This window comes from Ylistrum balloti, unplaced genomic scaffold (assembly GCF_031769215.1).
Source record: "Ylistrum balloti isolate Yb309-2 unplaced genomic scaffold, AGI_CSIRO_Ybal_v1 Utg370280, whole genome shotgun sequence".
Lineage (NCBI taxonomy): Eukaryota > Metazoa > Mollusca > Bivalvia > Pectinida > Pectinidae > Ylistrum > Ylistrum balloti.
The window spans coordinates 419905-435005 of NW_026782215.1; the positions used below are offsets into that span (position 1 = coordinate 419905).

The 15101-nt window shown below is 35.5% G+C and overlaps 1 protein-coding gene and 1 pseudogene across 1 annotated transcript; one reads left to right on the forward strand and one right to left on the reverse strand.

Moving 5' to 3' along the window:
* Positions 1–202: 202 nt before the first annotated feature.
* Positions 203–8228, forward strand: LOC132552793 (lipase maturation factor 1-like). Its single transcript, XM_060216985.1, has 11 exons — positions 203–422; positions 1409–1718; positions 2644–2654; positions 3330–3478; positions 3694–3759; positions 4015–4182; positions 5046–5226; positions 5751–5904; positions 6330–6510; positions 6975–7087; positions 7925–8228. Exons 1-11 carry the CDS (start codon positions 206–208, stop codon positions 8124–8126), a joined length of 1752 nt encoding a protein of 583 aa, XP_060072968.1. The 5' UTR covers positions 203–205; the 3' UTR covers positions 8127–8228.
* A 5175-nt stretch (positions 8229–13403) lies between these two features.
* LOC132552823 (uncharacterized) lies at positions 13404–14889 on the reverse strand (annotated as a pseudogene).
* Positions 14890–15101: the final 212 nt, after the last annotated feature.

Here is a 15101-nt window from a genome sequence, read left to right on the forward strand (position 1 = left end):
CTAACGAATCTATTTTTACATATTCGGTTAAAAGGTCAAACTACGACATGAAAGGAAACAAACATTTTCGGATAATCAATTCCCCTACACCGGGTTTACTTTTAGATCCGATATTCAGAGTTTTAAAAACGTTTGTATTCTACGAAGATATAATTCAAAACTCCATACAAGTTTCCTTTTAATCCACTTCCTGTTGTACACAAATATGGCGGGTGAAAATGCCGTCTCTGCAACCGAAACGGTGCGACGTCGAAACGTTTGTGAAACTGGATCCGAAAAACAGAATATTAGTGATAAAAATGTTGACACAAATTCAACTGAAGGTGGTAAAACACCATTAGACATGCGTAATTGTAAAATAGAACATGGCACGTATTGGCTAACTAGGATACTCCTGTTACGCTTTCTTGGATTTATTTATTGTAAGTCGGTGATAGATAACTAACATGTAACTTAATCATATGTCCTGTTTTCAGATATCATTGAAGCTAAATGTTTAAAAAGATCACACCACCAGTTTTTTTTATATCCTGACTGTAAACGGAGAATGTACATCATATGTAATAGGTTGAGTAATGAAAGGCATCATGTCAACGCACTTGGTTCGAACCAGGTACCCTTCGGTCTCCAGCCGGACACTACCGCTCTACTTAAGGGAAAATCCCACTAGCCGAGTCTAGTAAGACGACCTGTATTTTCAACTTCTTCACTACTCCCTCCTTCCCAAAGTCTTAAATCCCGAAACCAACAACATCCTAGGTTCAATATTGCCGAGGATTTAGCATCACAATCGCCTATATATTTTACCTTTGAGTGGTCAACGACACCAATAGTAACAGGAAGGAGTAATGAAAGATATCCTGCCACCGATTTGGTTCAAACTATCAACCTTTCAGTCTCAAACAGGACACTGTTCTCCCACAAGCTGAGGCTAGTGAGGCGACATGTGCAGTCGATTTCTATGCATATAAGAGTATCACTACAAAACGTTTTGTAGTTAAACCCTTACTTTTTAAATGATATAAATATTTCTACATTTACAGTCTGAATTAAAAACACCTGTGCTCTGATCTTTTTAAACAATAACATACTTGTACCAATGGTCATTATGAGATTTCTTGTTCCTATATCAACGATAAGTTGGTTGCTCTTGATCAGTAGCAATTTGCTAAGGGAAATCTTGTCCAAAAGAATAGTTTTCATAAAATCACCTAAGATCTGCAATCTGATTGTAGCTTATTGAAGCTTTTACAAGTCAAAATGTACATGTTTACAAGTTTGTCAGATTTGGAGTTCGAAACGTTACTAAAGTCTTATCAAAATCACTTAAGTAGAATTTAATTGTATATTAATTTATTGTATTCAAGTTTACATGTCATTATTTTTACCTATCTATCTTTTCTTTTAGTTGTAGCTTTTTTTGTGGCTTTAAACCAAAACAAACAACTTCTTGGCAAAAAGGGATTAATTCCGGCAACAAATTTCCTGAAAAAAGTTGAGGCAGCTTCAGGTGGGATAAATTTGAATTCCTTCAGCTATGTACCAAGTGTTGTATGGCTGGTTGATTACCATAGCAACTTGGACAGTTTCCTTGACTACATTGCCTACCTTGGGATAGGTTTATCCTTATTTCTTATCATTAATGGTGGAGCCAACTGGTTCATTATGCTGTCTCTCTGGATACTCTACCACTCCATTGTCAATATTGGAACCACATGGTGTGTATATAACAGATTATTTCAGCTGTTACGATGAACTCAATATTTTATCAGGTTATCTCCCCTTGTAAAATATACTGTACCCTATCTGTGGGATTAACCATTCTGATCTCCCAGAGTTACTGCCCTTCGTTTTTACTCTGTCAGTGTAGCGAAAACCTTGACATCTGATAAGGGCCAAGAATTGGGATTAATTGGCCGACTGAATTGTTAGGGCATTTTAATTTACATTATACAAGGTCCATTGAATTACATTTCTTTATCACAATGATATAATGGCTTTACTTCAATTATCTCCCCTGTTAAAAGATTAAATTAATATTTTGAGTTACCTTCCCTTACCTCAATGATGCTGATTCCTGGACTACTGAATACTTTGAATATGAGGAACACTAATAATTCCAACTCCAAGGAATCAGATAATTTTCTATTAACTGTATGTATTACTACACATCACATTAAAATTCTCCTACCACACATTTTTAGCATAGATGGTAATATTATATGTTTAATGTATTATACATGAAGGGCATATCCACAAGGAAGAAAATGAGATATTCTGCAAGAAGAACTATCATCACATTACATGTTATACATTTCCATATACATATGACACTCTAGATCATGTAATTATTTCTATTATTTCATGTTGATAAAGAGGAAATGAAAAAAATGCACTTCTTTAGTTCTCTCATCATCACTAAGATTTTGAAATCAGAAAATTATTGTTTTGGCAACCAAAATGATATGAAAATATAAAAATCTAATGAAATATTACATGCTTTTTTGAAATGTCAAAAATTTCTTAATTTGGACCTTTGAAAGTCTCAAAACTAGGACAACTAACCACTTTAATTTATACAAATGGGGTCAAAAATTTTTTTCTATACACCAGTCATACATCATATTTTTCTTTTTTTAACAGGTATGGATTCGGTGAGTGTTTTTTTGTTGTTGATATCATTGAGTCCCTTTTAATTGAAAAGAGTACATAGAATATACTTTCAAAATATAAATTTATGTAATACAGTGTATTTACATTTGACAAGAAGTTTATCTGCCAATTCCTATTATTTCCACTGAACTTGCCCCCATTATATTCATTGATGTTCACACTTTATAGGTTCCAACCTTTACCATTGCCAAAAAGCTATCATATGATTTGCCAATATAACCACATTGTTACCAGGAAAATTTTATTTCACTGGAAAAGAAAGATAGTAAATGTATTGTTCTATTTTATGCGCTTTTCAGCTGAAAAAATGTAAGTGCTGCATAAATTGTAGGAAGCTTCAGGTTTCCTAGTAGTTGGATGTGGTTCAAAACCTTTTGAACTACATATACATTTGTTGACAAGACTTTGGGAAAACTTCTAGTTATTGCAACATTCAATGGAAGTAAGATCAGAACCGACGGAATACTTCAAATTATCTGAGGTCTTCTTGTTATAAGAGTTTGAGCTTGTGAGGTTTGACTGTTCAACTATTCATGTGAAGTAAGAAAATTTGAAAATAATTTTTTAAAACTAAATCCAGTGCAAAAAAAAAAAATGTGATGTATTGTAAATTTAAAAACAGCTTAATATGGATTTATTCTATTGTATTTTCCAAGGCTGGGAGTCACAGCTGTTGGAGACTGGATTCCTCGCCACATTTTTATGTCCAGTGTGGAACTTGTCCTCTGTGCCTCGGGACACGCCCACTTCTAAAATCATCATCTGGGCATATCGCTGGCTCATTTTCAGAATCATGATCGGTGCAGTGGGTACATTTATTTAATTTGTAATTATTGGTATGGAATAACAGTTTTATACAAATTAATTTAATACATTAAGAAACTGTTAAAATAGCTTGTCTGTAGATTTGTAGTTATTAAGAAAGGTATATGTAATATTTCAAAATGAATCTTCTCATTTTTAAAGAAATTGGGTTTTGATGAAGGAAAGAAACTCTGTATTCTTCCATTTCTTTTTTAGGGTTTGATCAAAATTCGTGGCGATCAGTGCTGGAGAGATCTTACCTGCATGAATTATCACTACCAGGTATTTTTTACTGTATAGATCCAACAGGGACGACAGTTTTAAATTGTCTGTTTTCAGGAATATGACATACTTCAAAACCTTAAATTACAATTTTACATGTAATACTTAAGGCTTTGGAATACTCTTTATGCAATTTTCATGAAAAGAATAAATACTTATAAAAAGCTTTTAAATTATTCATTAAAGAAGGGAAAAAAATGGACCATATGCAAATGTTTGACAAAATATCAACATACAGATACAATTATTTTTCAGACACAACCAGTTCCCAACCCCCTTAGTTACTACCTCCACCAGACTCCAGAGGCCTTTCATCGCTTTGAGACAATGACAAATCATTTTGTAGAACTGATTGCACCTCTGTTTTTGCTGCTGACAAGAAGGATGGTCATCCTTGGCGGATGCATACAAGCTCTATTTCAGGTAAAAAGTTAAAAGCATATTTTGGGGGTGTAGGGGGAGGGGGCTGATATTTATAAAATAAAAGAACAGTTCTAATATGAAAACAAATATTCACTGTTGACAGCTGGCTTTTTAAGGAGAGATGATTGAGAAAAAGATACATGAAGGAATTTGGGTCTAATTTGAAATAAATTAATTCCAATAATCACTTCTGTTGAATGGCTCTTTATATATGAAATTGTTCATCAAACTCTAATACTTGAACTGCCACATACCATCTTGCAAATGGTGACAATTATATCGCTTGTTTCTTTTTTGAGATTTAATCAGATTAAGTATTGGCACAATTCTAGATGTTTGCTAATAAAACAGAAAATTTTGGAAGTTTGAATGAAAAGGTCTTCATTTCTTGTGATGCTATCCTCTAGTTCTCCTTTACTGGTCACACATTGTCCTTATAGGTGCCAATTGCAGGAAAAATATTTTACAACAAAGGTGAGAATTATCAAAATTAGGCAAAGTGGTCCTTCAATTGCATATTGGGCTAGTGATCCAAGGATTGTTTTGTTAGTTTGACTTGGCACCGATACTGTGCGCAAGATACTGTAGTCTGCTGTTAATATTGACTCCATAGGGATTTTAGAAAGGTTATAAATAGAAACAAATGTCTCAATAATCACGAATTATACATGGGTAATTTGTGGACCACTTTGAAACAGCGATAAACAGTGATGAAGAGATGCATATGAACAAGTAATTGTCATTATCGTTAGACAAAATAATATTTCATCCACAATTCCTATCTTTCTTAATTATCAAAAAACCTGATTAATTAGCAAACATTGAAATCTGAAAAGTCAAAACAGTTGTATTGTTATTTCCAGGTTGTTTTGATAACCAGTGGCAACTTGAGTTTCCTGAACTGGCTGACCATTGTCCCCAGTTTAGCTTGCTTTGATGATACCAGCATAGCCTGGATGTTTTCCGACCGTAGGAATTCAGCGAAGTGGAAGGTCAAGACAATACAACAGATGACTAAAGATGGACGCCACCAATCTTCACCGGGTATGACAAACTGCACAATGATATGTTATACTGGCTCTGAAATTAGGTGTGGCTCCTTTGTAATCACCAAAAGAGTGTATCAGTCTGATTGATCAGTTTGTATCTCCTAAAACCTACTGTAAACCAATTAAATTCCCATGTGTCTTCAATTTTGCCATGAACTGTTCCAGAGGTGCAAAGAGCGAAAGTGTTCATAACTGCTGGAGTATGAAGGATGCCAGGAAGTAATTGAAAATAAATCCTGAAGGAAAATTTATGATTTTACAGCAAATAGTGATACATGGATATGTATTTGGTACATATAAAGTGTATTAGTACTATATTCCATGCTTTTATTCAATGTGCATGTCATGATATTTACTGTATTTGTTTAAAATCAAATATCAGGGTGATGATAACTTCTACCATCTTCTTAGTCAAAACAATGGCCCTGATTGTGCATGAAATTAAGATATTAAACTTTAAAGTGTGTTATCAAGCCTAGTACAATGTGCAATGAGAGTTCATACCTGTTTCTGTTCCAGGTAGTTATATACGTAAATTGTTCAACCTAAGTGTTGGAGTCCTCATTGCATACCTAAGCATTCCAGTAGTTCAGAACCTTGTGTCTCCCCGACAGGCAATGAACACCTCATTTGAACCACTCAGAATAGTGAACACGTATGGAGCATTTGGCAGGTATAACTTCAATATTTAGAATTTGAAATAAAATTCAATCATTAAAAATATGAAGGTTTTCAAAAGAAAATCTTCCTAAAAAATAAATTTTGTTATACAAGATATATATATGATATAAAACAAAATCTGCAGTTGATCTGAAATATAGTCTTAAAGCTTGATACCATCAGTGAGCATGTATCATTTTATTTATCTGGCTGTTCAGATCAATACTATTTTACTGTCCTGCTATAAGTCCACCACTGATTTTAGATTAGAATGTGGTCCCTAGAGTTTAAGTCAGGATAAATAAGGTAGAAACTGGAAAACAGTATGACACAATGGTTTATTTCTTTTACAGCAAGAAATGGGTACACATAGATTTGAAGAAAATGATAAGATTTGAGTAAAAATTTATAAATTGTATTACAAATTTTCCCATTTAGTGTGACTAAGGAGCGAACAGAGATTATACTACAGGGAACGTATGACAACCCTTATGACAAGAAGGCAGTGTGGGAAGAGTATGAGTTCCATTGTAAGCCTGGCAATGTCACACAGCGACCATGTTTGATTTCACCATACCACTACAGACTAGACTGGCTGATGTGGTTTGCAGCATTTCAGGTAAATAGTATTAAAAAAACAATTTTTTTGACGTTGTAAATCAGATTCTTTATATAAACTCACTTTTTAATTAAAGTGCATAAAATTAAAAAAGATCCATAATATCACTTACTTACTTATACAACACTAGATCTAATTATAGTTTTCAATTACCTTTTCTTCCTTTCGAGTAATAATTCGGCTCCATTCTTTTGACTATAAAATAACATATATTATAGTAGGAAGCTTGTGTGAACTTAACAAAATATTGTTATTGTATTTTGCTTGATCAGTCACAGAAAAAAAATCATTGTTAAAACTTCTCAAAACAATCTGATTAAAATACAGATCTTAATTTACCACTCCAATACCTTGCAATCTTAGTGAACGGAAAGTATTGAAGTGATGAATTAATATCTGTATTTCAATCAGATTGTTGTCAAAACTGTTGCAATTAAATCATGTTTTTCTTTTTTTGATTCTAGAGTTATGAAAGAAACCCTTGGCTTGTTCACCTTTGTGTGAAATTGATGGTAAATGATGAAGACACCTCATCTTTAATAGCACACAACCCTTTCCAGGGTCGTGATCCTCCAGAGTGAGTATCAGAGCATCCCAGATCAACATATATATATGGATTTGTTATTACCATAAATATGAAAAGATCAATATTATTGTATTAAACTAGACCCTGGATATACTTTTGATATTTCTGTTGACTACTCTAACACAAACCAGAGTCTGAATTCAAACTCAAATTTGATGAAACGGCAGAATAAGAATAAAAGAAAGGTTTATATAGAGATCATGTAATGAAAGTAAAATTTAAGAACATGTGTTCAAGAAGAGTAAGTGTCCTTCAGTTTCATTGACTACACCAGCCATGTAAATCCAAGTAGGCGATGACACATATTCCAAATGAGAACAAGGTCAACAGGAATAGAATCAATAGTAATACTAATGAGCATCAAACTTGTCCAACTTTATATCATAAGGAAATCAAATATTTCCCAATGAGATCATGATGACAAATGGAAAAAATTGTGATCATCCTGCATTCTTCAAAACCCTATGTCCTGGTAAACAAATGCAGTTTGAATCACATTTTTTAACAAAAATCTTTGTGAATAATAGGCATCCAAAGTCTGATATCAATCAAGAGTTGAAAGGATTCACAAAGTAAGGACCTGTAACGAGATGTTTTTCATTCAGTTCAGACAAAAGACAGATTTTTATCATTCTTGTATACTGCATTTGTCATTCAAGAAGCTACAGAAATTACAATTTACATGATAAAATTATGTACTGCATTATTTATCATGGACTGTTTTGTTCCACTACAGCATATCAATATTGTCTCTGAATATTAAGTTTACTATCTCTGTAAATTAGTTATAAGATACAGGTGCATGCATGCTGTGATTTTTCTTTTCAGGTATATACGTATGGAACACTACAAGTATACATTCACAAAGATAGGCAGCAAGGATGCCAAAAATGGAAAATGGTGGAAAAGAAAATATATTGACTCCTACCTAAATCCAATTTCTCTAAAATCTGTGAAGGAATATATGAAACAGATGGATTATAAAATGCCTGTTAAGAAGGCAAAACGAAAACTTAAGAGTCAGTTTTAAATTTTAAAGTCCTATTTTATTGTAATAATATTCTTGTATTTTTCCTTTTTGTGTTGTTAACGGTGCTTTAAATTAATGTTAATAAAATTTACAATTTCCTTCTCTACATTGTCTTTTTTAAATGGAATTTATTAATCTTTTTCAAATTTTATATAAAATGTACAATGAAGAGGCTATGTAATCCTGAATCGTGCATCAGTAATACATGCATCAGGACGGATTCGCAAAATAAAATTGGTGTCTGGCAGCCATTTTGAATTTTGACAGGTAAAGGTTTGTTGTTGCCATTTCCTGAAAAGTACTTAATGGACCATTCTCAAATTTCAGATGTAAATTCGCCTTGGTTGCTAGCTGTGCAGGATCAATTTTAGGAATAAAATCTTGGATTTTTATGTAACTGTTTTTCAGAAATTCCTGTACTTGTGGATACATACATATGTTCACGATAGTCCCTAGTTGTACATCTGCAATTTTAGGATTGATGCGAAAAACAAAATCAGCACAAAGTAAAGAAATATTGGATCTTGATAATTAAGGTTGTTGCTGCTATTTCTTTAGCATTGGGTGAATCCCCCTAGGTTCCTAGTTTCCATAATTTTTGGACTGGTTAGGAAAAAGTGGTTTCAAGACAGCCATTTGAGGTTTGACAGTCATAGTTTATTATTGCCATTTCTCAGGCTGTTTCTAGCTCACCTGGTCAATCATCAGTCGTTTGTCCCCTGTCAACTTTTCCTACAAATTGCTACTAGTCATAAACAACTTTTGACAATATGTACCTATGTATCCTTTAGGAAAGATACAGATATTTTGTACTGAATAAATGATGTAAGGAGTCAAATAGGAGAAATAGAATAAAAATTCTTTAAAATCCTACTCCAATTATAGGAATGGTTAGATTTTACCCAAACTTGGTCTAAGGCATCATTGAGTACAGAAAATTAAGTTAAAATAAACCGTCCTCTTTGGCTGAAGGGCTAGGACACATAGAGCAAATTCTTTAAATTCTTACTCATCTTTAGTCCTTCTGAATAATTTAATTTTGTCCAAATTGGATCTGAAGCATTCATGGATGAAGAGAACTTAGTTTTGCATAAATGTTGATGGAACATTTCCAATTTTTCTGAAAAATTTCACCTTTGTCTCTCCATATTTAATTTTGAGATAATTTCCAAATAAGAGTCGTCCGAGTGTAAAGGCTTGTAACTGCCTGTCACACAGGTGGGCAAGCCTTAGGAACCGATCTTGATGTTGCGACGTTACACTTGGACATCCGGTTCTCGGTCTTTCATCAACTCTTCTTTTGGCATTGAGACGTAAAACCAGAGACGTGATATATACGTCTCTGGTAAAACTAACCAACTTATAGTAAATATGTGAACTTGGAAGTGAGAAGCGTCCTGCTCTTATTTCTTCTTAATGGGATTCAATTAACCTGTTGCCTTGCCCTGTGGTGACGATACATTATGGAGTCGTCAATGGACCTATCACAGTGCCCTGTGGTGACGATACATTATGGAGTCGTCAATTGACCCATCACAGTGCCCTGTGGTGACGATACATTATGGAGTCGTCAATGGACCCATCACAGTGCCCTGTGGTGACGATACATTATGGAGTCGTCAATTGACCCATCACAGTGCCCTGTGGTGACGATACATTATGGAGTCGTCAATTGACCCATCACAGTGCCCTGTGGTGATGATACACTATGGAGTCATCAATGGACCCATCACAGTGCCCAGTGGTGATGATACATTATGGAATCATCAATAAACCCATCACAGTGCCCAGTGGTGATAATACACTATGGAGTCGTCAATGGACCCATCACAGTGCCCTGTGGTGACGATACATTAGTGCCCTGTGGGAGTCGTCAATTGACCCATCACAGTGCCCTGTGGTGATGATACACTATGGAGTCATCAATGGACCCATCACAGTGCCCAGTGGTGATGATACATTATGGAATCATCAATAAACCCATCACAGTGCCCAGTGGTGATAATACACTATGGAGTCGTCAATGGACCCATCACAGTGCCCTGTGGTGACGATACATTATGGAGTCGTCAATTGACCCATCACAGTGCCCTGTGGTGATGATACACTATGGAGTCATCAATGGACCCATCACAGTGCCCAGTGGTGATGATACATTATGGAATCATCAATAAACCCATCACAGTGCCCAGTGGTGATAATACACTATGGAGTCGTCAATGGACCCATCACAGTGCCCAGTGGTGATGATACATTATGGAGTCATCAATGAACCTATCACAGTGCCCTGTGGTGATGATACATTATGGAGTTGTCAATGGACCCATCACAGTGCCCTAAGGAGGCGATACACTATGGAATCATCAATGGACCTATCACAGTGCCCTGTGGTGATGATACATTATGGAGTCATCAATGGACCCATCACAGTGCCCTAAGGAGGTGATACACTATGGAATCATCAACGGACCTATCACAGTGCCCTAAGGAGGCGATACACTATGGAATCATCAATCACAGTGCCCAGTGGTGATGATACATTATGGAATCATCAATGGACCTATCACAGTGCCCTAAGGAGGCGATACGCTATGGAATCATCAATCACAGTGCCCTGTGGTGATGATACATTATGGAGTCGTCAATGGACCCATCACAGTGCCCTAAGGAGGCGATACACTATGGAATCATCAATCACAGTGCCCAGTGGTGATGATACATTATGGAGCTGTCAATTGACCTATCACAGTGCCCAGTGGTGATGATACATTATGGAGTCATCAATGGACCTATCGCAGTGCCCTAAGGAGGCGATACGCTATGGAATCATCAATCACAGTGCCCAGTGGTGATGATACATTATGGAGCCGTCAATGGACCTATCACAGTGCCCAGTGGTGATGATACATTATGGAGTCATCAATGGACCTATCACAGTGCCCTGTGGTGATGATACATTATGGAATCATCAATGGACCTATCGCAGTGCCCAGTGGTGATGATACATTATGGAGTCATCAATGGACCCATCACAGTGCCCTGTGGTGATGATACACTATGGAATCATCAATCACAGTGCCCAGTGGTGATGATACACTATGGAATCATCAATGGACCTATTACAGTCCCCCCATGGTGGCAACATACAGTCATCTGTAACGGCGATATATCATAGGTGGATCTGCGGACCTGTTTCAGTTCCCTGTCGTGGTGATACATTTAAGAGTTGATGGACTAGTTACAATCTTCTGTGATAACATACATAATATATCATGTCTGCAGCAATGTTCATGGGTAGCAATTCACATGTCTTGATGTGGCATTGGGTGGTAGTTTTGTTCATTAGATTACCCCTTTGTTAGGAATTTTATCAAAATTGAAAAAAACTCTCTAAAATTGGCATAGTCATATTTTTTAAATCATTTGATATGGATAATCTTGAATTTGTGTCTACACACCAAAACCTAGCTTTACCGGAACTGGTAATTGTTAGCTGTTTCCTGCTCATTTACCACATTATACAGACATCAGAACACAGTTATTTTTCCATGATATATACATGTTCTATAAATGAAAATTTATGAAATAATATATATATTATATAACTTTTCAAAGGACTTCGTCCTTACATCATGTTGTAGAACTATTCAAGACGAACCGACACCTAGCTTAAAAGTAAATATGGCCCTCATTTAAGAAAGATATTTTCATTCAAATGTCACGAACCCCTTAAAATAAAAAAGGAATGACCAAAATTGTAAAATATCACTACTCGCCTCCTCGCAGAATGTGTCTGTCACACTATTAGACATGAAAATGATGCCAAAAAACGAATCCTCGACTACAACAGATATTGCACAATCCCAAGTAAAAATTATGCACATATCTGTTATAGTTGAGTATATAAAAATATTTACTAAGTGACCTGTAATTTCATTTTGCAGTACATTCGTAAAACAATGTCACACGAACCAAATATGTTCCGAAACGAAATGGGGAAAACAAGATCAGAATAAATGATATTACATTATATCGATATGTTGTTTACATAACTGTTTCCAAAACTCGATGCTAACAACCTTAGCAGTCAAATCATCAAAACGCAATATAAACACGACAGTAGGCTAAGGCTTATGATTTTTTTAAAATTGTATTTTCTCACATGATTGATACCAAACAAGCGTCACCAGATCAGAATTAACCAATACATTTTAAACAAAAATGGTTACGGTGGCGTTTAGCGGACAATACAGATTTAGCATTTTGAACTTAGAATCAATCTTTCACAGTTAAAATTAAACATGTTGAAAAAAACCACGTACAAGACATCACTAGCTCAGATTAGCTGATACAGTGAATGTGGACATTATAAACACGTGCTCACTAACATTTAATGCTTAGCTATCAGAAATAACAGATACATAATAGCAGGGACGTATTATACGTCCCTGATAATAGTAATTCAGACACATTGACCCATTGAATAATAACTAATAGATCTTCATTCATTAGAGGTAAAAAAGGTTATAAATAAGTAATATGTTTCTGAATTTAAGTTGAAGAAAACAATCCAAAGAGACAGGTGATATCACAAACATGCAAATATATAATTAAGACAGGTCCTACAAAAACTTGTCGTGAAAATACGAAAAATTATGGATACAGCACACCACATTCAGAATGTCATCAATCTGCCGTAGCTCACACAAACTGATGACGTCACTCATACAACTTCTACATCGATTATCGTAACCATTCTCTTTTCCCTGAAATGTGCAACAAATCTGAAATGAAAACAAATTCATATTCAAAAGAGACTTTTCTTACCCTAAATTTAGAACAAGTAAGGTAATACGAATTGAAAATACATCATCAGATTACGCTGAAATTATATACATGGTGGAGACCTTATATATCTAACTTCCTGCCTTAGGGACAGGCGACTTACAGTTAGGAGGAGGGCGGTGGGATACTTGTACATAACTACTGAGGGACGGGTACAACTACATTGTGGGAACACTGCCTATATAACTTCCTGTCTTAGGGGCAGACGGCTTACACTTAGGAGGAGGGCGGTGGGGTACTTGTACATAACTACCGAGGGACGGGTACAACTACATTGTGGGAACACTGCCTATCTAACTTCCTGCCTTAGGGGCAGACGCCTTACAGTTAGGAGGAGGGTGGTGGGATTCTTTTACACACCTGATGTCTACTTAGTGGAGACAGGGTGATAGGGGTTGTAGGAGACAAGGGCGGAACATTTGTACATACCTATCAAGGGACAGGGTACCAGTAGATGATCTGGCGCTGAATGCACAGTGGGAAAAGTGTCATGTGTTTCTCTTCGAAACGATTGCAGAACTTCCTCTTCCAGTACAATTTATCTTGAGGTAACTCTTTGGTTAGCACCACTGACAACTCTAGTCCAAGACTATACAGCATCATAGCCTTGGAGCGCTCCGCGAAATTGGCGACGTCCTTCTTACGGGGTCTGGAAGGCTTCCATAGGGACCTTCGTTTGATCTGGCACGGGTCTATTCCGCAGTGACGACATAGGGAACAATAGGTATATATTAGGTGTGATATATCTTCGAACTGCATTTTTTCCTTTTTGCTTTACAGGAATTGAAAGTCTCGTTTCTGTCAAATAATATGGCTGATTGACATTGAAACACGTACTCTGCACTGAGACCGAATTCGGTCAACTCTTAACTATTTCAGCAATGTGTACGAATTTCGATATCAGATTTAATGTTTAAAATTTACGTACAAAATTCAAAATTGTCCTTACAGTTCAGTGTTGTAGTTCTGAAATATAAGTACAGTTTATAGGTATTTTTGTTCTCGAAGTAAAATAGTTCTGTAAATACTGCAGTTTTTAAGGAGTATGAAATCTTCATTTTATAGTGATAAGCCTTGTATGATATTGATAAGAAATAATAGATTAATCAGGTTGAAGTGAAAGATATTTAAAACGATAATGAGTCATTGCGAGATATTTCATAGAACAAACAAGTGTACAGAAGAAAAGATTTCGGAAAAGGCGATGATAGATAATACAAATACCATTTCTTCATTTCTGGATCACGGAAACCATAGCTGACCAGCGATCTTCGGCGATGAATGCGATCAGAGGCAAATACCACAACAGCAGGGCTTCAAGCACGCACAGAAGGTTACAGAATACCTCATTTCCAATTCTCTGAAATGAATAAAACATTTAATTGTTTCATGAAAATTTTCCTCTGAGATGCATGGATTCCGCAAAAAGTCAAAAAAATGGTTTTGGGTTCTCAAGTAAAACGACAGACAGATAGGAATGAGGAATACATGCAGAAAAAAAATCAGACAATCTATAGACATTTAAATGATACCGTTGATAGAAAGTTACGTCTTTTAATTTCGATGAAAATTATATAGTATACTTACCTATATCAAATCTGTTCGCGCTGGGCATACTGTAACCATTTCTCTTGCGGTGAAGAAATAAAACATCATTTCTGCATATCCTGGCTCGGGCTCCGCGCTAAATAAATAAGAATCTTATAAAATGAAGACGAAATATTTCTACTCATTTATGAACATTTCATTTGTAAACTTTGAAGTGTTATTGATATTATTTAGAGTATCTCTATGTATACATGTATAATTAACGGTCAACAGACAGAATAACTTACCATGAAATGTCCCGATAAATAACAGGACATTGGTGCACGGCGCTCAACATTACCACGAATAACAAGATTAACTTAATATCCATTGTGGTAATCCTATATTTACCAATTAAACTATTTTTAGGGGAGAGACTAATCATCTCCGCCTTGGCCGATTGTTAAGCAGCATAGCAACAGGTTACATATTTTTACTCTTTCTTTATACTATGTTTTCTCTTTTTTTCTCTGTATTCTTTCTAATACTTGGTATATCTACTTTACTGTGGCTCTGGGGTGGTGAGAATAGATCAGGATATTG

Bases quoted from the DNA above. Each gene is read 5' to 3' on its own strand.
- LOC132552793 (XM_060216985.1), top strand. From the start codon at position 206: ATGGCGGGTGAAAATGCCGTCTCTGCAACCGAAACGGTGCGACGTCGA. The intron at 5,227-5,750 runs GTATGACAAACT...TTTCTGTTCCAG, and splicing joins ACGCCACCAATCTTCACCGG to GTAGTTATATACGTAAATTG. The intron at 7,088-7,924 runs GTGAGTATCAGA...TTTTCTTTTCAG, and splicing joins CAGGGTCGTGATCCTCCAGA to GTATATACGTATGGAACACT.